Source organism: Pinus tabuliformis, chromosome 9 (assembly GCF_031772625.1).
Source record: "Pinus tabuliformis cultivar Carrire ecotype Pingquan chromosome 9, CPIR1, whole genome shotgun sequence".
Classification (NCBI taxonomy): Eukaryota; Viridiplantae; Streptophyta; class Pinopsida; order Pinales; family Pinaceae; genus Pinus; species Pinus tabuliformis.
The window spans coordinates 1047733062-1047758904 of NC_142307.1; the positions used below are offsets into that span (position 1 = coordinate 1047733062).

The window sequence follows — 25843 nt, forward strand, 5'->3', positions numbered from 1 at the left end:
TTTAGTTGTTAAGTGTGAATTGTGAATTGTTAATTTTAGTTTTAAATTGTTAATAAAATTCACTGAAGTTGAATATAATGGCAAATGTTCCGGAATTTATCAACCTAGGAACCCCTCCTAATGAGAATCCTAGTACTTTTCCTTACTTTGGAAATGTTGGTCCTCCTTATATGGCTACTTTGTCATTACCTGGATTTACAATAGGTTTACCGATATGGTTATTTTCAACTTCGTTGGCCCAAAATACTCCAATTGTTCCATCTCAACCGGATGCTTCACCTCAACAGAGTTCACCATCTCAACATCACCAACCTTCTGTTGACCCTTTACCTTCTTCGCCTAATTTTTCTTCCTCCATTTCTTCTTCTTCGCCTGGTAAAAGCCTTGATGTTAGTAACCAGGAGGCTAAGAAGAAGAAGAAAGGGAAGAAGAAGAAGAAGAAGAAGAAGCAAGATAAGAAAGAAGTCAACCAACCAACCATGGCTGTAAGTGTTAGTTGTGTTGAGGAAAATTCCGACATGCATCGTAAACCCAAATACCCTTGCAGGCTTTGTAAGGGTGACCACTTCCTTGTCAATTGTCCTGGTATTCCAAAGGTCTTGGAAGTATGGTCAGAAAAATCCCATCAACTTTCCGTTGATCCATCAACCAGTGATAGTCAGGTTCCTGGGAAAAAAGGTAAAGTTAGGTTTCCTTGTAAGTTATGCAAAGGGAGTCATCAAACTCACATTTGCCCTCACATGGATGAAGCCTCAACATTATTGGAAAACCTTTCTGTTCCACAGCAAGAATTTCCAACTGGTTACCGTAAACTTTCTCTCAACCTACCGTCAACTGACGGAGTGATTGATCTAACTTCAAGTACAGTCAATCACACTCTTCCATTAGGGAGTGAAACTCATGTCACTCAGGTTGATGATCCATTAGTTGATCAAGTGGTCGATTCAATTTCACATTCGGTCGATCACACTCTCCTTTTCGAGAGTAAATTTCATACCGCTGATGTTCTTCTTGTTACATCGGATTCTTCTATGCCGGGGGGCATTTCACCTGTTTCTACAGAACCCCCTCCAAGTACTGAGGTCTTTTCCTTTGATTGGAATAGACTGACAGAACCTCGTCTTCCTTCCTCCATCCCTTTCCAAATCATTGTCAAGGCGGGTGGTAGGGACATACATCGTACTCAGGTAGATGAAGGTGCTTCTGTTAGTATTTTATCCTCAACTGTTTGGAAAGCTTTGGGTTCCCCTCAGCTAGCGCCTATTACGCAGAATCTGAAAGCTTTTAACAGAACCATTAGTGAACCTTTAGGGATCCTTCCTAAGTTTTCTATTACCTTGGAAGGTAAAACTATCTGTATTGATCTTATGGTAGTTCGAGGTCCCTTGGATTTCAATTTACTCCTTGGGCGAGACTATGTTTATGCAATGAAAGCTGTCGTATCGACACTCTTTCGCGTGATGTCTTTCCCTCACAATGGACATATTGTGACTGTAGACCAGCTTTCGTTCCCTAGTCTTGTCTCAACTGCCAATAATATGACAGCCCCAAATGTTCCTGATTCTCAAGTGGTATCTACCCCGCCACGGGTAAATTATGTGGCAACCGGTCCCATGTTTTCAGTTACCGAAGTAAGTGAGCCTCTCACTGTTTGCTCATCTTCCTTTGATTTAGCTCCGGTAATTGACATGGAAAACTCTATGGGATTACTTGAACACGATGTTCTTATCCCTTTTGAGTCCCTTGACATGTGTTCCTTCCAGAGAAGTGTTCTTCCTTCTGATGAAGACCTTTTGGAAGCCATGATCAAGGTGTGTCCATTGACATGTCTTTCTTCCAGTTGGAAGCCATGATCAATGTAGCGAGGATAGTTTCTTTTCCTGTACCAACCTCGTTAAAAAATGCAACAGGAGGGTTCGAGGAAAGTTCCTTTTACTGTGTCAACCTCGTTAAAAAATGAATCAGTGAGTACGAGGATAGTTCTTTTACTGAGTCAACCTCATTAAAAAATGAATCAGATAGATTTTAGGATATGTAGGTAGATTGTAGAAAGTAGGGTATGAGGATAGTTCCTGTTACTGAGTCAACCTCGTTAAAAAATGAATCAGGTATGAGGATAGTTCTTTTCTTGTGTCAACCTCCTTAAAAATGAAACAACTCCCTTTTCAAGTTAAATATTGAAAGTAAACCTTCATTTCATCCAGCCGGTTGAATGCAATGAAGCCTGGGGGGCATGTACCTCATTTCGCATCATTATGCTGGGGGCATGCGAACTTTTTGAGCATAGTTCCTTGTCTTGTGTCAAGCTCGTTAAAAAATGAAACAAGGGTAGGTTAAGTAGGTAGATTGTAGAGAGTAGTCATGAGCATAGTTCTTTGTCTTGTGTCAAGCTCGTTAAAAAATGAAACAAGGATTTTAGAGCATAGTTCCTTGTCTTGTGTCAAGCTCATTAAAAAATAAATCAAGGTTTTTAGAGCACAGTTCCTTGTCTTGTGTCAAGCTCGTTAAAAAATGAATCAAGGTTTTTTAGAGTATAGTTTTTTGTTAGGTAGATTGTAGAAAGTAGTTATGAGCATAGTTCCTCGTCTTGTGTCAAGCTCACTAAAAAATGAAACAACTCCCACGAGTCTTTCCAAGATTTTGAAAGTAAAGCTTCATTCCATCCACCTCATTGAATGCAATGAAGCTTGGGGGGCATGTACCTTGATTTGCATCATTATGTCGGGGGCATGTGAACTTGTAACAAGCATAGTTTTTCCTTTCAAGCTTGTGTAAACATGAAACCGAATCCGAGCATAGTTCTTTTCCTGTGTCAAGCTCGTTAAAAAATGAAACAAATCATCCTCTATTTGAGTCGAGAGATTGACTAGATCTCGTAAATGTTAAGTTGTATATTTAGGTTAGTTGTTTCGGTGTTTTGCATAATTTTCTTACAGTTTTAGGTCAAAGTCTTTTAAATGATCTCGTCACTAAACCTTCATTTCATCCAAATGGTTGAATGAAATGAAGCTAGGGGGGCATGCACTCTAGTAGTTATGCTTAGGGGGCATCAAGCACAGTTTTATCTCTGTTTCAAGCTTGTGTAAAAATGAAACTACTCTGAAGCATAGTTTTTCTTTGTTTCAAGCTTTTGTAAAAATGAAACCTATCTCGAGTCAATTTCAGTTATTTTCAAGACTCGTTAAACTCATGAAAATACCGAGATTATTTTGCTATCTTTCATTCTCGTAAAACAAATGAAAATGCCGAGATCTTTCCGTCTTTTCCTACTCGTAAATTAAATTGAAAGTCGGCCATATGAGTACATTTTTATCATTTTTTCGAACTCATTAAAATTTACGAAAAAGTGAAAACCATGAGTACATTTTTATCCCTTTTTCGAACTCGTTAAAACTTACGAAAAAGTGAAACCTTGGAGTTCTCTTTTAAGCCCTTTTCTGACTCCTAAAACATGAAAAGATTGCCGAGCGTTTCTTTTACACTCGTTAAAACGGAATTAAAAGACGGTCCCCTTATAGCTCTTTTCTGACCGTAAAATCAGGAAAAGATTGCCGGGTTTTTGTCGTTTCAAACTCGATACGGAAATAAAAAGACGTGTCCTTGATCGCTTTTTACTTTTCAGGTCAGTGACACTAATTATGAAAGTACTCCTTGGTCGCAAGATCAAGCGGTTCCCCCAGGTATTATTTTATACTTTTTCGGGCTTGAGGGACACAAATCTACGAAAAAGTTCAACTTGGAGTCTCCTTTAGTTTTTTCAGACTCTCTAAAATTGAAAAACGCCGAGTTTCTCCTATACTGGGCTCGTTAAACTTTTACAGTAGAGGACCTGTTCAATTACAAACAGGAACGAACCACTCCTTCCTAGGGTTCGAATTTAAACTAGGTTGGACTCGTCCGAAGGATGAGCTTACAATCAAGCATATGTTATCCTCCTCAAGCTTGTTAAAAATAAAGAGGTACTTGCCAGAAATGGTGGGGGAAAAGAGAGAAGAATGAACCTGTTTGTTACCTTTTGTCTCAAAAGAAACTTTATTACCACTCTTGAACACGACACTTTTTCATTCACCTGGGTTGGGAAATCTTTTACCTCACAGTTGATCAAACCACTTTGAAAGTCTTTAACCGGGTTCCGGGGATTAACTTTGAGTTATTCGTCACCAAGCCATCTGTCGTGTCGTTATGTGTTCAAGAGGTCTGCAAGCAAAACTTTCATCTGCAAAATACTTGTCATCCATTTGACCATCCCTGAGTCAGTCCTTACAGCAACATTTCTTCAACTTGAACAATGATTTCGTGTTGCGGGCTTGCCTGCAACGGGTCGCTTTCTATCGACATCGACACATTATCTAGAAAGATGACTTAGGAATCGACAGTACCTTGAAGTCTGCATGCATCAATGGCAGGTTTCTCGCCTTTGACGTCAGTTTACATCATTGACTTTCGATCAAAGGATTCCGTGAAGTGTTCGACATCAAAACATCTATTCACATTTCACGGGTTGTGCTTGGTACTTTGAGAACCATTGACATTACTGGTGGTCTCTCTCACGCTTGTTAATAGTTTACATCATCGACTGGTAATCAAGTGGTTTCTAACATGTTCGACATCAAATCATTTAATCACATGGCTAGAATCGTACCAATTCGGGAAGTAGAAGTGAAGACCCTGGATCTAGTTTCTACCATCCAGGCTGCGAGGAGTTTTGTATTCATTATCTATGTAGACTAATCATAAACAGATGGCTGCGTCCATACTGTGTCTACAAAAGTCTATAAAAATGATGTACTGCAAGATCATTCCTGTATCAGAGTAGTTAGTCCATTAGTTAAAGTTTTGAATCTGAGTATGGGAATGCCTACCTCAGTGATGATATAATCTTATACATGTATTTTGTGTTGAAAATTGCAGGTTCCAACCAGGTCATCCACAAGACAATCCTTGAAATGATAAAGCGCTTCACCCTTCCTAGAATTACAAAACCCTAATCTATTCCAGGCTTCGCACTTTAGGGGGCAATCTGTTACACTAAAAAATGTCACCATGACTATTTACAGTTAGTATGGATCAATCAACAGTCATGCTACCCTCTTAGGCAAGTCTTATGCCTCTGCTATCCATCTCAAACTCAAAGAAGAGAGAAAGTCTTGTAAAAAATGTGTTTATCTCTGGGGACGCAGGTTCTCTCAAGCCTTACCTGCGGGGACGCTCACAATGTTCACAAAGGCTGCATCCTTGGACGCTCTGTATGTTAAGGGACAGGTGCGTCCTTCTGTAAAAGGCAAAATGCGCAAGTTTCATCTTAAAAAAGTTACTTGTGGTTACTTCTAGAACTTTCTAGAGGTCGGTTTGATGAAATGGATGCGCCTCCAGTTGGTTCATGTATCCCTATTAAGGAGGAACTTATCCCATCAATAAGGGAGCTATCCCACCCAAAGAGGGGGATTATCCCATTGATGGTGGACCTGAATAACCTCTTTACAGCACTATAAATAAAGGCATTGAGCCAGAGGGAGAAGAGGTTGGAGCTATACATTTTCTTTGGGTAAATGCTGCAGGAATTAGGACTCCCATTTAGAACCTTGTGAGGAGAGATTGTCTTTGCTTGATTCTACTTGGAAGTGGGTGAGCTTTGTCAAAGTAGAGGAAAACCCTTGATGGACCCTGGGAGGAACTTGCACAACACAAAGGCCAGGTTGTAAGAGTTTCTTTGTTTCGTTATTAATACAAACTGGTTTATTTTTCTCAATAGCTTGTGTTAATGAGTTATTTCATGTGTTCCTTGGTCTGCATGTTGAATATATGTTTTATTATATGAAATGCAAGTGCTTGGTAATTGTTTGATTGTTTGTGGTTGCAGGAATTGACTTGAAGGAGGAGCTCATCCGGATCGGCAAGGACGGACTACAACAACCGCGTTTTGGAATAAGGTAAGCCTAAACACTTGTAGTTTTCATGTTTTAAAAGGTATATTTAGAGAAAGATCACTCCATTTTGTCTTGTTTGTCGCTAGAGAGTTTAGACTCCTAGGGAGGCCAGTTGTGTCCGCACAAACGACTTTTTCCGCCACGACACATACATATGTAGAAAATAGCTACACATGCATGTGTAAGCAAACAGATACATATATCATTTAGAGTAACCAAGATAATTAAAATAAAATATGACAAATGCATGAAACGTCCTGGCTCTATTCTATTAAGAAGTGTAAGTTCCAGTCATACAATACATCCATGTCCAACCACTAGTTTCTACAGCGGAACGTTACAGTCACTACCACCTACTCCTCCAAAGAGATATACTAGCTCTGCACAGTGGAGAAGCCAAGTCTCATTATATTGTCCAAGATTTCGCTAAGATAATCCTATCGGAAGCTTGGTTGACCAAAAGCCTATAAAATGAGTTATGAGGGACTATATATAGCAAAGGATGGGGTGGCCCTTGAAATTCCCCTTAGTGACAATTCATCTACCCTCATGACTCTTCATCTACTCTATGACTGTTACATCCAACTATCAACACTTAAACTTACACTTGACAAGACTTTACATTACAATGCACATGTACCCATGTGAGACAAAATGGCTTGAGCAAGCCATACAAGACATCACTATGACTCAGAAAACTGTTGGAAGACCAAATCTTCAACATCCTCACGGTGGTCGACAGTAGTGAATTGATTCCAAGCTTGGTAGTCTACGATGCTATCTTTGCACTCTAAGGTGAAATATTTCTGGAACTAAACTCTTGCCTCCATAGGATCCATGTATACTTCTTCGGCTCCTCTATCTAACTCATTTGATAGAATGCACATCATTTTCTTGAGTGCGGTCGGACCAACAACATACTTGTGCATGGTGTCTGCACTGATTGACAAGTATGGTCTGGTGGCTATGCACATCAACTTGTTAAAGTACGAGTCAAGCTCCAATCATACCTATGGCTTTGTCTTCTCCTGGCTGAGTGTCCCAATAGATGGGATTGCATGTGCGTGCACAATAACATCCATACTCTTGAATACATGTGCATGGGAATCCTATAGACTAGTAATGAGCTGTGGGAGATCTTCATAGTTTTGGATCTGACTCTGAATGCATGACTTCAGCTTGACCGCTCTGGGCTTCATAATCTTAGGCATGTGTAATAGGGCTCCCTTGTATCTCATTGTCCATGTTTTCATGTAATCAATAGCAGCATGCACATTTGACAAGATACATGCTCTTCTAACACATCATTGCTACCAACCGTTGAGATGGATGACTGCCTTATGCATAGTACCAGACTTGGAATAAAACGCTTGCATGACTGTGTTAAGGGACAATACTTCATCGAGTATTTCCTTCTTCAATTCTACTCAAGTGGATGTTGTAACCAATTCCCCTCCTTGCTTGGCTGTTTGTAGCTCCTTAGCCATTTGCTCATTCTTAGCTATAAGGAAGTGAACACTCGAGCTAGTGGCTTTTATGTATGCTCTGGTAGAATCGGTTAACGTTGTTGGATGTTTGCGGATGTTAGACACAATCACTCGTTCCTCAAACTATGCAGGAGATGTATGATCATTTGGAATCAACACTCTGCGAGATTGCACAACTCTATTAATGTTGTTTGGGTGTTTATTTACTTTTATTTTAGAATTTACTTGACTAAACTTTGAAAATTTAGAAAAAATTATTTCAAAATATAATTTGTTATTGTTAAATTTCAGAAAGTTGGAACAAAATTTATACTAATGTTAAATAAATACATAACTCATTCTAATAATATTGACCTATCACATTAACTAATAAAATCATGTGAACATTAATGCATCAAACCCTATGTATAGGGACCTTGTTCCACTACATAGTTTACTAATAAGACCTAAGAAACACTAAAAATGAGGTGTAATTGAGGCAGAATGCATGTATGCATGTTTCCATTTACAATATTCATAACTTAACAAAAAATTGTTTTTATTTGACTTGCACAATGTAATAATAGTGGATATTCACTGGTTAGAAAGTTCACATAAGGCAAGGCATTAGTTATGTTCTTTTCCCCTCTGTTACATATCATTTTGTCACCGTCCTTGTATTCCATGTCCACGATCCTGGAGGACCTCTATAGTGAACCCCACATGCTTTCCTCTCATGAAGAAACTACCATCATGTCCCTCTTCATGAGCAGAACAATTCACTTTTGTATCATTTATGAAAAAATATTCTATTTACCCTAGTTTACAAGACCAACGCTAATGACCTGTGTCCTCCTCACACTGATATGCAGGGATTACAACTGTCCCTAGCACTGATCAAATCGACTGAGCCCTTTATCGGTCATGTCGATCCTCTTTTGGAAATTTTTTTAAATATGGAGCTGAAGCTTCCAGTTCTAGAAGCTTCGTACCGGAAGTCTGGTAAATGGTTAGGCCGGATGGAGTCGAGGAGGTCAGTTTAGGCTCCTTTCCCCTATTAGGATGGAACTAATCTAAGAGATAAGGCCTTCACCCATGAGAAGAGGAACCATCTCCCATCCATTCAATCTATATAAACCTCTCTTTTTCCCAAGCAAAAGCTAGTTTTTAGTTTGGAGTTAGAATCAGAAATACATCTATAGTCTGAAGTTTTCTAGTGTATGTTTGAGGGAGAATAGTGCACTTTGGTGTGATTTGAGATTGGAGGGAAAGAGGCCTTAAAATCTCCATTGCTAGGGTTGTCCATGAAGTGCTAGCAGAAGTGTGGGAACCCAAATATGTCAGAGGAGACCAGCAACGTCAAGGCACCGGTTGTAATCTCTTTTTGATTTATATAAATGCAACTATCAATTGATTTCTTACATGAAGTGTCATTTTACATCTTTATGGCTTAATGTTCCTTGATTTGTTAAGTAGGTTGAATAAAATATTGTATGTTATTATGTTTGTTTCTTGTTGTTGTTTGCTTGTTTCAAGTGTTCGAAGGAAGGAAATGAAAGATAGCGAGAGTGAGGAAGCAGGTGGAATAGCGTTCTAAGGGGTAGGACCTCTTAATTGATTCTAGCTTAAGTAAATCTTCCATAGATTGCATATTTGTGACTAGACCCGCTCTCTTGGGCTAGAGGAATTGTTTGTGTCTGCACTTAGAATTTACCTGCATCACAAATTGGCAACCATACTAGGGATCCAATCCTTCTGGTTGATTGATTATAATTTCATGATTTTGTGTGAACTTTCTAGTATTACCATTTCCCTCTAGTGTTCTCTACTTTTCCTGGTTTACTAATTTGAGTCTAAAATTTACAATAGAAAGTATGGTTTTTACTTGAGAAAATTTTTATTTTTTCCTTTGAATCCTTGGCTAGCACGTTTTTTCTAAAACAGTCACGTTGATCGAATCGAGTTTCTAAAAAACAATCCCGCCGACCCCCTTCTGGCACTTATTGTTAGTTAGGCATTCATGCTGGTTCCTATAGGGAGATTAGGGTTTACCTCAGATCTCAACCAGTGTGTCTTGCTCCCCTAATTTCTACCTCTTAGCTTGTTTTAGACTATTTCTCCCTGACTGGAAAGCTTCATTTGGCTTGGTTTATGTGCTTATTGGTTTGCCTTATTTTTCTTGATTTCTTGAGTTTTTTTATGGTTAGTGGCTCTAGGACATCTAGGTTGTCATCCATTCAGTTGATTGTGAACTCAGTGAGTCAAGTTGTTGGTGAATTTACTCCTTGCATCTTGTTTATAGTCCTCTTATTGCTTTGATCTCCATCATTCAAGTTTGAAAAGTTTCATTTGATTGTTTAAACGTCTCTTTCTTGGCATAAATCACGTTGTTTGTCTTGTTTTTGGTAGAGTCATTACATCATTATTTTGGAAGAAGCTATTTTTTGTGTCTTTTCATCTGTTTCAAGATTGATTGTCTTGAAAAATTCTTCATCGAAGTATTTTACAAAAAAGTCATTTTTGTCATTTCATGAAAAGTATGCAATTCTAGTTTGTTGCATCAATGTGTTACATTAGTTAGCATCATTGAAGACTAGAGTTGCATTTGCAGTTGAAAATAAAAATAATTATCTTTACCTTTGAAAAGATTGCTTGAAGTGGACTTGTTAGGAAAATAGAAATTGGGAAGAGTTTTTTCATTATTTTGTTTTCAAAAAGTAAAGTAGTGAAAAAATCATTTTGCTTTTAGTTGCTTGCTTGTTTGCATTTGATTGTGGTTTCTACCCTCTCTAGTGTAAGCAATTCATCGAAAGGAAAGATTCTTGTCTCATTTAGCTGCATATAGGATTTTTCGAGTCACATCTCTAAGGTCTGAAAACTGAGACATAATTCAAGATAATCTTTAAAATGAACTCAATTAACCTAAGTCGCATTTGAAACCTAACGATCACATCTAGAAGGTCTAGGCTAGAGACATGTTTGGGCATCTTTAAACCTAACAGTTGTCATTTGCTTGGGCACTAGACAACACTAGTATGGACTTGTGTTCCCCGTACCATCAAGTATATAAAGGGAGACCCCACTCGGATGCAATCCTTTATCCATAGGAAGATGAGTCTGCTACCTCGTAAATGTGATGGACCAAACACAGCATTCGGGGAGATCACCTACCCATACTTCTTAGTTTGCTAGGAGGTATTCTGCAGTTCACGGTTACCTGGTAATCTTTTTTACCTAGATCATCCTGAGTAGTCATTTGATCTTTTTTACTCTTTAAGCTTAAGAGATCATCCGAGCACTTGTCCTTTTGAGCTCGCTTCAAATCGAAAGTGATAGAGCCACCTTTACTTCTTTCTCAACTCTTAAAACATGAAAGAGCACCAGTTTGTTTATGCATCTTAAAAAATTGTTGCCCACGATCTCATAACATCCCTATTAGTATTTTCTAGACAAAATAATGAGTATTCCTTTTAAAGTACATTTAAAGCCTTGGAATTTATCTCTCTTTTCCTGTTATTTGAGGCAAAGCCATCATGGCTAAACCATCTGGTTCACCTAGTTCCTCTTCCTCTCCTCTGTATGAAAGATTGTCTGAGGAGCCATTTCCTGAATTACCGCAGTCACTTGAGGACCAAGGTGTTAAACTTGGAATTTTTTTGAGAATTCAACCTTTGTCATCTCATCCTCCACCTCCCTCAGATACTAGGTCACTTTTTGATATTGGCCCAAAATATCTGAATAACCCTTTCAAAACTCCCAAGAGTCAATAGACTACTGATAATCAGCTTGGACTGGTTTTTTATCCTCTAAATCCTTTGTTCAACCTAGTTGTAATATCACTGCAGTGTCCGTACAGTCTGTACGATTAGCCTAGTATTCCTTTGGAATTATCTCGTCGAACATCTTCAGTCATTCGTCGTTGCCTATTTCCACCCATGGAACCCGAAGGTGAATTTCCAGTCTCCTCTCCGGGTCACTCGGAGGTTTCCACTCCACACACTATCGAAGAAGAAGAAGATCAATTTCATCCTGAAGGTTTCCCCTACACAGGAAGAATTCCCATCAGTGTTTATCAAGACTTTCCTCCTAATTATTTGACTTTAGCATAGTTGGTCTTAGGTATACTTAATGCCTCTTCACTTTATCATAATCATATTTGGGTGTCTAGCACTATGCCTACCACAATTTCATTCATTCAGAATTCGACCCCCCAATAGATGATGATTTCTACAGTTACTTCAGTCTCGGTGCAACCCACCATTCCAAACCCTCTTGTATCATCATTCCAAGTCACCCATCCAATGCAACCAAAGATCTTGAGTCCTACTTTTGTCAGTCCTTCGGTCCCTCTAGTAAGTGCACAAGCTGTACCACCACTTGGGGGGCAGAGTTTGAATGTCTCTATGGTGTCGGGAATAACTAATGTGAGTAGCTCATAGGCTCACATGGTTGGGATGAACCAGGCTTCTTCCAGTGCTATTCAAAACCTTTTTGGTCCTACTGGATCAAGAAATGTCCAATATCAACAAGTCAAAAATCTCGTTGGCCCATCTGGGTCAAGCAATATCCAGTATCAGCAGCCTTATGAGACTTAGGTTCAGTACCAAACTCCTTATGTTCCATATGGTTCCCAAGGAATGGAAAATCCACCTTATGTCCTTCAGCCTGGATGGTACGTTCAGCCTAGTCTGACCACCATTCCCGGTGGTTATGGCCAGATACAATTTGAAAATTTTCAAGGTTTCAATCCGGGAACTATCCAGGTACCCTTACAACATCAAGGACAATCTCTGCAACAACAAGGGAAACCTTCGTTGTAGCAAGGGCCATCCATGTAGTTGTAGGGTCCAATGATGCAATAGCAGGGACCCCTGCAACAGCCGTAGGGGCAACCCTCGTAGTAGCTGCAGCAAACCATGCAGTTGCAAATGCAGTATGTTCAGCAAGCCTCCCAACCTATGTCTTTGCAAGGCCAACCTCTGCAGCCGCAAGGACAGCTTTTGCAGCTGCAAGTTTAGCCCTTACAGCAGCAAGGCCAACCCGGGCAGTGGCAACCCTTATATACAGATCAATAAGGTCAACCTTTGCAAGGACAAGGTCAGGGTCAAGTCCTGCAGTAGCAAGCCCCAAATCCTCATGTCCAAGGGCAACAGGTTCAAAATGCTTTTGTCCAAGGACAACAAGTCCAAAATCCTCATGTCCAGGGGCAACAGGTTCAAAACCCATATGTCCATGGACAACAGGTGCAAAACCCATACGTCTAAGGTCAGAAGGCTCAACAACCTTTTAACCCATATGTTGCTTATCAACAACCTATGACTGGAAAATTTCAAGGCTTTAAAGGTCAGAATACTCCTTATCGGCAAGGTAACCTATAGTGGGGGGAAAATCAAATGCCAAATGGACAAAACCCTTCACTATGGGGACAAAATCCTTACCAGTAGGGATGGGATCCTCTAGTTGGACTTGCTTAATGACCTCCAATGCCTTTCAATACTCAATTGTCATTCTTGGCTACACTAGAGTTTCCAAATGTTCCTTGACTCACGAATGATCTAATTCTTCATTCACCCTACTGGCCTTCAGTCCCATCCAAGATCCCAAGCAATTTTCTGAAGTTCGATGGGAAAGCAAAAGAAGATCCTCAAGCCCATGTGATGACATATCACCTCTGGTGCTCTTCGAATTCCTACATTGACAATTCCATTCGTATCCGTATCTTCCAACGAACTCTCATAGGTGCTACAACCAAGTGGTACATGAGCTCCCCTAAAGCACTTATTATGAATTCACCTCTTTAGCCATGGCTTTCCTCACACATTTCTAATTGCCTATTCATTATGAAACTGGCACCTATTTTCTTACATCACTCAAGGAAAATATTGTGACCCATATCTACAATCACATCCATGAATGGAGATGTAGGCGTCACCTAATCAAATTCAAGATTGTTGATCAGTTACTAACCGAATCATTCACCAAATCATTCATTGCTCCAATTTCTCGCTGTATCGCTATGGGTGGGTGCATCATGGAGGAGAAAGCAATTGCTCATGCCCAATACTTAGGTCTCGTTTACTCTCAGTCTGACACTTTGTATGAGTTATTACTTGATGCTATGAGACCATCATCTAATCCAATGACATCAAAGTCACAAGCTACACCTCTTGTTGATGGATTAATTGGTTCAATGTCCTAGGCCCCTGCAAAATCTTCTTCCAAATAGAAGTTGGACTCAAACACTGATTCCAATAGTCCCTCTCAGAATCCACCTAGCCCTGGTAAAACCTCAGAGGTCCACGTTGTTCAGTCACAGCGGACAAATCCTCGAAAGGTAAGAAGAAAGGAAAAGGCATAGGTAAAGTCGATGCCTCAAAACAGGGTCCTCCTAAGTCATCTACTGGTGATGCTTCCCAATGGAAGCCTAAGTATCCATGCCTCATTTGTGAGGAAGATCACTATACTAAGGATTGTCCCAGACGATTTGAAGTTAGTCGGTTGCTCAAAGGGACCCCAACTATCTTGAAAGAGCCCTTTCCATCCCAGCAGACCCAAATGGTAGACCAGCCTCAGTCATCTGCTTCCTCGGGTTCACAAGTGTTCATGATGAGTACACCGATTAACGTGGCTACCAGAACAAAATATTATCAAACTCCTACTCCGACAGCAGGGAAAGAAAAAGAAGGTGCCCCTTCTTCTTCTACCCCGTCAAGTTCTGGTCCTCTCCATATAGAGCGACCTAATCCTAACTCTGTTGTTCAACCACCTTCTCGAGGTGTGCTACGAAAGTCCTCATACAATCCAAATTCTCAAGCCGCTCAACATTAAAACATTGTTGAGGATTTGGCTCAAGCGCCATCAGCTATGTCTACTATCGAGGTCCTTTAGATCTATCCTTCTCAGTGGAAATCATTACTGTCGGCTATTGGGGGTATTGATCCTACTAATTCTAATATTATTTGTTTTGACTTGGAAAACCACATTCCACATTTTCCTCATCAAATTTCCTTTCTCATTTAGGTCATCATCAATGAGAAAAACATTCACAAGACCATCATCGATGAAGGTGCTTCCACCTGCATCATGTCTGTTGCTTGTTGGAAGGCAATTAGTTCTCCTACTCTGAACTAGTCCCCTAAAACTTTAGAATATTTTGATGAGTGTGATTCGAAACCATTCAGTGTCTTACCCAACCTTGCCATTACTTTAGAGGGAAATACAGTGCATGTCAAAGTAGAGATCATTGATGCCAATCTCAATTATAATCTTCTACTCGGACGGAATTGGACGCATGCCATGCATTTTGTAGCCTTCACCTTGTTCTATGTGATTCATTTCCCTATCATGGGAAGATAGTCACAGTTGACCAACTTTCCTTCTTTGACTCTTCCTCCTTGGATTGCAATGTTCCATATGTCAAGCACACAGGTGGTTCTTATGAGACTGTGGGAGAAGGGCTCTTTAAAGATCCTACTCTGATGGGTATCTTTCTGCTCCCACCTCCTCATGTTGCCTCTGTTAACATGATTTCGGTCAAGTTTGATCCTTGGGTCATTCCCTCTATGGATCTTGTTGACACATGGGGCAAGGTAATGCTGTTAAGTCCCACTGAAATTAATTACTTGGAAATTGTTTCAGCTTCACCTTAGGTGTCCTCAAATTATCTTGTTTTGAAAACCTCTCTTGATGCATATTCTCAAACCTCGTGGCTTGGTGTTACAGAGTCTTCCAATCCCTTAGCTGAGACTTTTCTTTCTGATGAGAGTATCATGGAAGTAATGTCTCTAGATGAAGTACCTTGGAACAATACTCATCATTGTTCCTCATTCTTGCCTAGCCCAGTGGTCCTGTCTACTTGTCTCGAGGAGTTATCTTCTCACTCCCTTCCTTACCACTTCAGACACCAATCATGACTCATGAACTTTGGTCAGAAGGGAACATGGGTAACATTACCCAAATAATGCCAATTTATATTTCTATCAAGCCTGGTGTCATTGAAAATATCCATATTGGTGTAACTTGTTCTCTAGAAGAGATCAAGCTCTATACTCGTCTATTCCAAGAGTTCTGGGATGTTTTTGTGTGGTCATATGAAGAAATGATTGGCACTGACCCAAGTATGGTTGTGCATGAAATATCAACTTATTGTCATGTGAAGCTCATTCACCAATGGCTCCACCCAGTGCACCTTAGAAAAGTGACTGCCATCAAGGGTGAAGTTGAAAAACTTCTCAAAGTTGGATTCATTTTTCCAATCCCTCTTACAGATTGTGTGTCAAATATTGTACCAGTGACAAAGAAGCAAGGATCGACCCGTATTTGTAGTTATTACTGTGATCTCAATTGTGCCTATCCAAAGGATAACTACCCCACTCCCTTAATTGATCAAATCATTGATGAATGTGCTGGGAGTGAATTATTTTCTTTCATGGATGGTTTTTCTTGCTACAACCAGATCAACATTGCACCACCTTATTAATATAAGACAATCTTCATTTGTTCGTGGGGTACTTTCATGTACAAAAGGCTCTCCTTTGGCCTTAAAAATTTTGGGGCTACATTTCAAAGAGCGATGTCATATGTGTTCCACGACATCTGAAACATCATTCAACCTTACTTGGATGACCTTCCTGCTCATTCTCGTAACCACAGTGACCACCTTGATCATCTCTGACAAATGTTTCTTCATTGTTGACACTACAACATTCAACTCAATCCACATAAGTGTGTCTTTTGCATCGAATCCAGTTGACTCCTTAGCTTTATTGTCTCTAAGGCAGGCATTCACCTTTATCCCCTTAAAGTCAAGGGCATAGTAAATTTACCCCCTCCTTCTTCACTGCACCAACTGCAGAGTCTGCAGGGAAAAGAAAATTTCCTCCATCATTTTGTACCAAATTAGGTTGAGCTAGCTTCAGGGTTCACCCAGTTGCTCAAGCAAGGAACACCCTTTTTTTGGGATGGAATTTCCCAAAGGTATTTCGATGACCTCAAGGTTGTTCTCATAAAATCTCCTTCGCTACATCCCCCAAATTATCATCAAGATTACTTCCTTTATCTCACTGCAACCTCTAGCACCATCGCCATGGTGTTGGTATAAGATGATGATGAAGGAAATGAACATGTTGTTTACTACCTCAGTCACAATCTCCTTGACACTGAGATGCATTATGCTCACATCGAGAAGTTGGCTTTGGCTACCGTCTAGGTTGTTCAACACTTTTGACACTACATTCTCCTACGCACTACCACTGTGATTTCTAATTGCAACCCCATGACCTACATCCTGACTCATTAGTTTCTGGGGGGGAAGTATTCTAAATGGATTTTCATCCTACAAGAGTTCAATTTGGTGTTCAGGACTACCAAATCTAAGAAATCAATGGTTTTTGTCGAATTGATTTGCTCCCCTCCTTCTACATCTCTTCTTGTTGACGCCACTAAGTAGCTTTCGGACGAGACTCTTTTCTTGATTAGCACCCTCGACCCATGGTATGGTGATATCATCATGGATCTCTAGACATCCACCTTCTAGTCTATGTTGACTAAGGATGATTTTCGACACATTCAACATCACGCCCAACCCTACTGTATTATTGGAGATACTTTATACACATCGGTGTCGATTTAGTTCTTCGTCGATGTCTTACTCTCGAGGAAGTTGAGAGAGTTTTAAATAACTACCATTCTGGGGCATGTGGCATTCATATGTCTGGATATGCTACTGCTCAAAAAATACTTCATGCTCATTACTTCTGGCCCTCCATCTTCAAGGATTGCATCCTTGCTATTTACAAATGCCATGAGTGCCAAATTTACTAGTGAAAAATGCGATCCCTGCCCACTCACCTACACCTCGTTCTTATTGTTTATCCTTTCTCCAAATGGGGCATCAACTATATGACATGTAACCCTCGTTCGACCGGGGGGCATGGCTATATTATCATTGTTGTGGATTATATCACCAAATGGGCTGAAGCGATGCCTACATACTCTACAAACAGTAAAACGGTAGCTCAATTTCTATACAATCATGTTATTTCTAGGTTTGGAGTGCCTTAGGCCATTGTCACTAACCATGGATCCCACTTCCAAGATTGCATGATGGCTGAGCTGACTTCTACATTGGGTTTATGCCATGATGGATCAACCTCGTATTACCCTCAATCCAATGGCCAAGTTGAAGCTATGAATAAAGTCTTGGTTACAATGCTTCAGCGCACCATTGGGATACACAAGTCAAATTGGCATATCATGCTCTTTTTAGCTCTGTGGGCTTACCAAACATCGACCAAGGATGCAACTAGATTTACACCATTCCAGATAGTCTACGGTCTGGAAGCATCTTTACCGATTGAATGCAAAATTCCATCCCTCAAGTTGGTTGTTAAACTTCTCCCTGAGACCTCACCTCAGGATGAGCATATCTTGTATTTATAATGACTGGACGAGACTCACCATCTTTCTTCTTTGGTCATTGGCGCACAAAAAAAATGATTCAAAACCCATCTTGATCAGTCTGTTTCTCCTCGAGCTTTTTCCAAAGGCGATTTGGTCCCTCTATATGATTAGGCTAATGATAAGCTGGGGCCAGGTAAGTTCAAACCCATCCGGCATGGGCCTACATTTTTAAATGCGTGTTATAAAAAGGGGCCTATGAGCTTATAATACGAGGGAAATCCCTTAGACAAGCCCCGTAATGGGCTTTATCTTAAAAAGTATTATGCTTATGTCATCCTGTATGGTTACTTTTATATAATAAATGTGTCATTCATTTTTGTGCAGTGTGGTTTGGTGTGTTGTTTTGCAAGAAACTTTCTTGCTTATCATATTTTTTCTGATTTGCAGATTCCGGTGTCTCCTCACATCAATTTCACTGATGGTTCTTGCCGAAGTACCCAAGATCTATCATCCATGCCATGGTCCATTTATGACCCCCATGGTGAGTTGATTGATTTTCAAGGTATTCATCTAGGTCAAATAACTAATAACATCACCGAGTATAGAGCAGTTATCGAATTGTTGTCAAAATTATCGTTCTTGGCATCCGGGATTTGGTTGTCAACCTTGATTCACAGCTTGTTGTTCTTCAAATCAAAGGGAAGTATTTCGTCAGAAACCTTCAAATATTGAGAATGTATCCACGTATTCATCTATTAGAGATAAATTTTGATTACATTACATATCATCAGTTGGTTCGAAACGTCAACCAAATCCTAACGATGTGATTAATCTAAAAGACTTATATCTACATTACATATCATCATATTCCTAGACATATGAATACATTGACAACTGCATTAGCTAATTATGTGTTGGATAGACATTTGTTAAACATGTAAAAATAAAAAAACAAATCATTTGTGTCAAAGCAGGAAAATATAACATATATATATATATATATATATATATATATATATATATATATATATATATATATATATATATATATAATGTTTGTCATACATCAAAACCCCAAAAAATAATATGTGTGTTCAAAAACATCCATGGCTCACAGGTCTTATATATTTGTGGCTCATAGGCCTCAAAAAATGTGGAATGCTGTGCATGTGCACTAATCAGCATGATGCTCATGGTAGCATGTAACTGCGCAGACTACACGAGTCAGCAATCAGCATATCCGATCTGAAACTCCCACCGTATGCCTCTGGTACTAGCATGAAATATCACCCACCTGGCCATACTCTAGGATACCATGGGTCAATCCCTTGAGGTTCCATGTGATCTCTTCCTCATTATCGCTTCCTTCCCGATAAGGAGCGACATTGAACTGAAGAGAAATACACCTAGAAATCAAGGACATCCTAGTAGGGTGTTCTGATCCAACATCTACATTCATAAAATTGAAGTGTCACAAATACATATATTTAAAAAACAATAAAAAAAACATAAAAATATTGAAAAATTGTTTTTTTTTTTACCTTCATCGTCAAAGTCCTCCCCCTCTGGGAGTGGCATATCTAGATCTTCACGGAAGTCGGTACTGTTTTAAGGCCAATCCTCCACTATGATTAGTTGTCGTCGTAGCCATGAGAAGAAGGTGGGCTTATAGGACATTTGTTGGCCCCTCGTAACCCTGGGCATCAAATTGCTCCAAAGAACCATCCATGGGTCTCATGGCATCGGCAGATCCACCTCTTTCAGCTGGTATTGGAACAACAGAACTTGCTCCAGGATGAAGGCCACTAGCACAGACCCAAAGCAAAACTGCTTCAGGTTTCCCACCTAAGCTTTTGATAGCTAGCGATTCATGTTGATTTTAATAGATTTCACCCAATTAAAAATAGTGGGAATTGTGCACTCAAGAGCATACAAAAACTTTGACTTGTTAGTCTCATGTGGAACTTGGGTCCTAGCCACTCTGTTGATGGTCAAGAGTAACACTCTCAACACAAGGTCCCGAACAGTCACGATCTTGATCTTGCCAATTTTGGATTTGAGAGCTTTTGGGCAATGTTTCGCAAGTAGCATGGACACACTTGCCCCAGTCGGCCTCAACCCATATAGTTTGACTGGTTCCTCTCTCTGGGATAGTCTCGTGATGAAATAAATGTCTAGTCCCCAACTCTAGCTCTTGGTCACCAACGATTTAAATTTCTCGATTTATGTCCCAGATACTAATCAGGTACCATATTAGCTTGGGTTGAGCCCGCATCCCTAGTGTGAGAAAGAACTCAAGGATCCCATAGTTCCTCAAAGCCTCCAAGCAATTTGGATCAACTATTACTTGAGTATCGATATCCTCATGCTCTCATTCTTTCCAATCCACCATTTTCAATGATTTTCTTCTTGCAAAAGCTGTTTAATCAAGTCAATGATCACCATTTGATGGGAAAATTTGGATTCAAGTGGTCGAATTTAGAAAAAACCATGTTTTTCTTTGCTCACGGCGTCGGTGTAATTGTTTTAAAAACCGTGGCACTGACAACGTGATTGGCAGATTTCTTAAACCCCAGTCGGCATTGATCTGTGCTCGGAAGTTGTGTCGACTGAGGGAATTTTTTTTTGCCAAATCCTTCCCATGAAATCCAAAAAATGGATAAGAACAAGTAAAAATAGTATGAAAATAGAGCTTAAGGTCATGGCTCTTACCTGTAGCTAACGACTCAGCAAATGAACTCCTGGATCTCCCACAATCTTCTCTAGAAAATTAGGGTACACAAGGGTAAAAAGCTATTCACACAAAGATAAAATGGTAAATGGTAAAAAATAATTACATTTCCCCATTTTTATTTATTTTTCATGAACATATTAGGGTTTTTAAAGTTTTTTTGACCTATTTTTCTCGAGAAATGCATAATGCATTTACCTTTCTTATGTAGTGACAGGTGATGGATTGTTGATGATGATACTCAAGTCCCATTTAAGCTCTTTTCTTGGCTTGTAAAACTAAAATTAAAAGATTGCTGAGTATTTTTCCATTTTGACTCGTTAAAGAAAATAAAATGGGGGATCTACTTTAAGCTCTTTTCCAACCTTTTAAACATGAAAATATTTTCGAGCTCTTGCCGTTTTGAACTCGTTAAAGATGCGAAACATCATTTACCCAATATATGTTTACCCTTTTTTTGGGTTTGAATAAACTATTTACGAAAAAGGTACTCCTTGACTCAAATGGTCAAGCGGTTCTCTCAAGTATCGTTTTCTACCTTTTCGGGCTCGAGAGACACAAATGCATGAAAAGGGACCATGTGGAGTTTTCTTTTCCATGTCTTTTTCAAACTCTCTAAACATGAAAAGGATACCAAGTTACACCTTTATCAGACTTTTTAAACCATTAAACAACATCGAATTCATCACCATAATGAACATGAGATTCTCCTTCCTAGGGCTCAATAAACTCACTAGGTCATATTCGTCTAAAGGATGAACTTACAGTGCAAGCACATGCTATCCCCTTCAAGCTTGCGATAAAAAATAATTGGGGTACTGTTGGGACTCAGAAATGTCATATTTTCATCCACCTTTTTCCTTACATTTCATCATTCCATTAACCTGTTATCATATCACTTTCCTACATACACTTGGGTTTAACCTTCTTATTTTCCATTTTATTCATTTTTGTATTATAAATGAATTTATGATTAATTATTAGAAAATGTACATATTTTTATATATATATCTCAAGAATATGTGAGTTTTGTGATGTAGGAAATATGTGAAGAATTAATATCTCCTCCACCATATCAAGGAGATAATTATGCAAGCCTTTTTCTACGGAGAAAATCATGGAGGCATATCGAGAAAATCATGGAGGCATATCTTATCCTAAGGAGAAGATCATGGAGGCATATCGAGAAAATCATGGAAGCATATATTATCCTAAGGAGAAAATCATGAAGACATATCTTATCCAAGATATGAGAGATTTGTGGGATCATGTTGAGAGATTTGTGCGATGATATCTTGTAAATGGGAAACTAGTTGAGAGTGCTTGAGAGAATATTTATGGAAAGGTTATCTTCCTCATGTATATAAGAGAGTGCTCTCTCTTCATTGTGAGGATGAATAATGAATAATAGAGAATGGAGATTAACTTTGACTCTTTCTTGATTTGTAATTTAGTTATTGTAATATAGTTTGACATAGTTTTATTGTCATGAGCTCATATCTGTTGTTTGCCATTCACTTCTTCACATGTTGTATTTATTTTCCTTTATGCAATTTCATGCTTTCCTAGTTAGTGTTTCAATGCTTTAATTTGATTTCAGTAATTTAGATTAGATTAGATTAGATTAGTTCCACTTCAGTCCTGCATATACAGTGCATGTGTCTCGTAAGTCTACGGACCTCGGATTGATAAATTAAATAGTTGGGTAAGTACTACAACGGAATTAAACGAACATAGTTTCACCCAACATTTTGGCGCCGTTGCTGGGGAGGCACGATGGATTGAAGTTTAGTTTGATTTTTCTGCCTAACTCCGAGGTGTTAAATGCGGTAAGACGTGGGGAACAGCCTACGCATCGCATTCGAGATACCATAATGGGCTCGACCTCTTATGGATCAGGGCATGTAGGGCGTGTTTACATTTATGCAAGTGTGAATTTCAATTTCTGCAGGTGTGTTTGATTTTCGCAACTGTGAAGAATGTGTGATGAATTCATGGTTCATGGTTATAATTGAAGCATTCAATTACTCAATTAATGAGCAATCCTTGTAAGAGGTTTTAATTGAGTATTGAATTCAAGATTATTTCTGTGATCCCTTTTGTTTTTAATTCAATTTTTAGTGTGCTGATTTTTTTTGTTTTTTCAACATGATTTAACAATGAGTTTCAGCTTGGAACTACTCACTCAGATCCTAGCAGAAGTCGGGATCTCTTCTTCCTTGGAAGAGGAGATCTTGACAAGAATTAAAGGTTCAACTACTCCCCAAGAAATAAATGAAGACTCAACGTCTGAAGAATCCTGCGTATCTGATGGCGAACAACCATTCAAACAGGAGATCAAGGAAGAAGAGCAGCAAATTGGAGAAGAAGAACAAAAGTTACAGCATGATCGGAGTGAGAGTAACTGTGCTTATCAAAGCTTCATCGAATAATGGTTCCATGTAAGTACTAGATTAGATTTATCGTTTAACTTTTTAGTTAATTTGCAGTTACAACAACTAGACTCATCCACTCTCGAATATTGTCATTTTTCATTTGACAAATTGCTATTGAATCTATTGTTGTTACTGCTGCGTGAATGGCTTCATTGGAAGTTTAACTACACGTAACTAAATTGTAAATTCTAACTAGTATAGGGTAGGTAGGCTTTCAGTTTTAGTTTTTGCTTTCATTTTTAGTTCTGCTTTTACCTAGAATAAGTATGCTCTCCTCCTGTGTCTTTGTACGATCTCGAGGATCAGAAAATAGGTTTCAGTTTTGCTTAGAATAAGTATGCTCTCCTCCTGCGTCTTTGTACGATCTCGAGGATCAGAAAATAAGTTGTCAATAAACATTTTCAAGAATGAATAAATTTCGATTTATCAAAGACATCTTTTCACTTTATGTCCATTTTCAAAAAAATCTTCTGAGATTAGGAATTTAATAAAACTTAGTTTCTTTTTAGATTTTAGTTTAAAAAAAAAAAAATAACAACAGAGCATTAAAAAAACACCAATGTATTGTTAAAGCTCGAGCATGAACCAAGCAGAGCTGAAACCTGATTCGAAATATGGCTTTTTACTCCGCCTCCATGTTTAATCCAGTTTGACCTGCAAATAAACTATGAATGCGCAACAACTCTTCTTTAATTGTTTGGCAGGTGTGGCAGAAAAACGAGGGTTTGACAACAACAAAAGTTAATAAAGTGGAGATCTGGCGTTTCTTGCTCTTTTTTTTAACAGAAATTTCACCATTAATGTATAACCAAATGGCAGTCATCATTCATGTCAATATAAATTTTCCCCAGTAGAGAACTCTTTCATGCTCTTCTATTCGGATTAAGAGTCTCATAGTCTGTACATCATGTAAACCGAAATTTAAATATCCTGGACTATGAAATAGTCCTCCACAAGGATCTCTTTTTATCACATTATGCAAACGAGATCATCTTGCCAAAACAACCTCATTAGAGGCATGACAAAAGTTTAGTATCGATATCAGCTGGCTGCTTTCCAATAGAGGTTCTTCAAGGCATTCCATAGAATGTGGCCCATTGCCCATAAACAATGGCCACAGATTAAAATCTTTTGTGCTTTCACATGAATCAATCTACAAAAAGCCTCATGGATTGGCCACCAATCCTGTGCTTTCAGACATGGACTGAGAATGGTTGTGTTCTCCTTCATATGTCACAATCAGCATGGATGGATCATCCAAAGAACGTTCCACATGCTTTCTTGCTGGGCAACCTCTTACGTTGCTGCACTTGTAGTACCCTCTTGGATGCGGTGAGCCCTTTATAGGTTTTTGCCCATATTTTCTCCACGAATATTCATCTGCTGGGATATCTGCCATTTTGGCACTGATTGCTGGCACTTTGATTGTTATTTTCACCCGAGATTTCCTGCGCTTGGAACAGTGACATCTTCCTGAAGGACCACAGTGCTTTCCACCATCGGTATCATTAGACTTCCCGTGGCATTTCTTCTTCGACGAAGACAATGGAGGCCTACCGCTGGATGGAGGCAAAGATGCCAACAGCATTGAAGGTCTTTTAGCAGTAGAGACAACGCTCCCGTCGCCAGTAATAGATGACAGGAAAGAATTGGTGTTAGACAGAGGAGGGGAAGAACACAGAGAATCTTTCCTGTGACCATAAAAATCGGTTGCTGCAACATGGTTGGTCAAAGCCATAGAAAAATCAGTGATAGGCTTAGATCCTTGGCTTGTGAATCCTTTGAAAGTAAGCTCTTGCATGGGTTTCTTGCTCTACTGCTTCAAGCTTCTATCCAAATCGAACCTGCAAATCGAATAAACATCTGAGGAGTGCAATCATAAATAAAGGCGTTGAAGTTGTAATATTTGCTAGAAAAAATTGCCAGAACGTCATCTAACTGATATATGCACAGGACACATCCCACCAAGATCCAATTTTGCAATATTTTTCGAGATTTTGGACGCATCCTCTATCCCTGGCCAGTGTATCGTTGAAACCCAAATTTGTGCCACAGAACCAACAATTAATTCCTTGAATTTTGGGCCACCTTCAGCAGACTCAGCCCCTGATTTCAACGCTATCATACTTCAGCGATTCCTCCTTGAACTACATGCTTGACAGACTGCCTACTCAACCTCTATTTCTACTTTGTAGCAGTCTTAAAATTCATGCCTCAGACACCGATTCTCACATTGTTGTTTTGCAAATTTTATGCCTAGAAAAGTGTGCTGGAAACTCTGCTCTCAGCCCCTCAAAAATCACGCTGAGAGATAACTTGCTAAACCTGGTCTACATGCCTGCTTTCTTGCCTGGAAACTCAGGTCTGTTTGGTGGTCGTCTTGATGTAATTTTCTCCTAACAAAAAAAAATCTTTGCCATCGCAACTCCCTAAGCAACGCTCACAAAATCCTCCAAAACGTAAATTAAAATCCGGCTCTTTGTCCAGGAAATCAAGAAACGATATACAAATTCCAATTTTGCAGGAACAAATCACTGCACGATAAGTCAAATTGGATTTTTCTATTACTAAATCAAATATTGAGGAGGCAGTTTTGTAGTAATATCCGGAGATCCTGATACTGGGAATTCACGAGGTTTTGGCTTTGTTAGTTATGATTCTTTTGAAATATCTGATGCTGCTATTGCGATTGCAGGGAATTAGTCACGTGTTGTCCGGAGGGATTCAACATTTTTGCATTCAATATTGAGATTGAAGCTGCATCGATCTTCAGCTTAAGTTCAATATTCCAAGCAGTTCTAAACTCCAGTCAAAAACTTGTTATAGATTCTGCACCTCACAGGTTTTGAAACGCAACCCTTTAAAAACGTCAATTTTAAAAAG

At 39.2% G+C, this 25843-nt stretch overlaps 1 protein-coding gene across 1 annotated transcript; it reads right to left on the reverse strand.

The window, feature by feature from the left end:
* Nucleotides 1-23763: 23763 nt before the first annotated feature.
* On the reverse strand, nt 23764-24761 carry LOC149152296 (putative WRKY transcription factor 17). Its single transcript, XM_089438137.1, has one exon. It carries the CDS (start codon nt 24759-24761, stop codon nt 24126-24128), a length of 636 nt encoding a protein of 211 aa, XP_089294263.1. The 3' UTR covers nt 23764-24125.
* Between the last annotated feature and the right edge of the window lie 1082 nt (nt 24762-25843).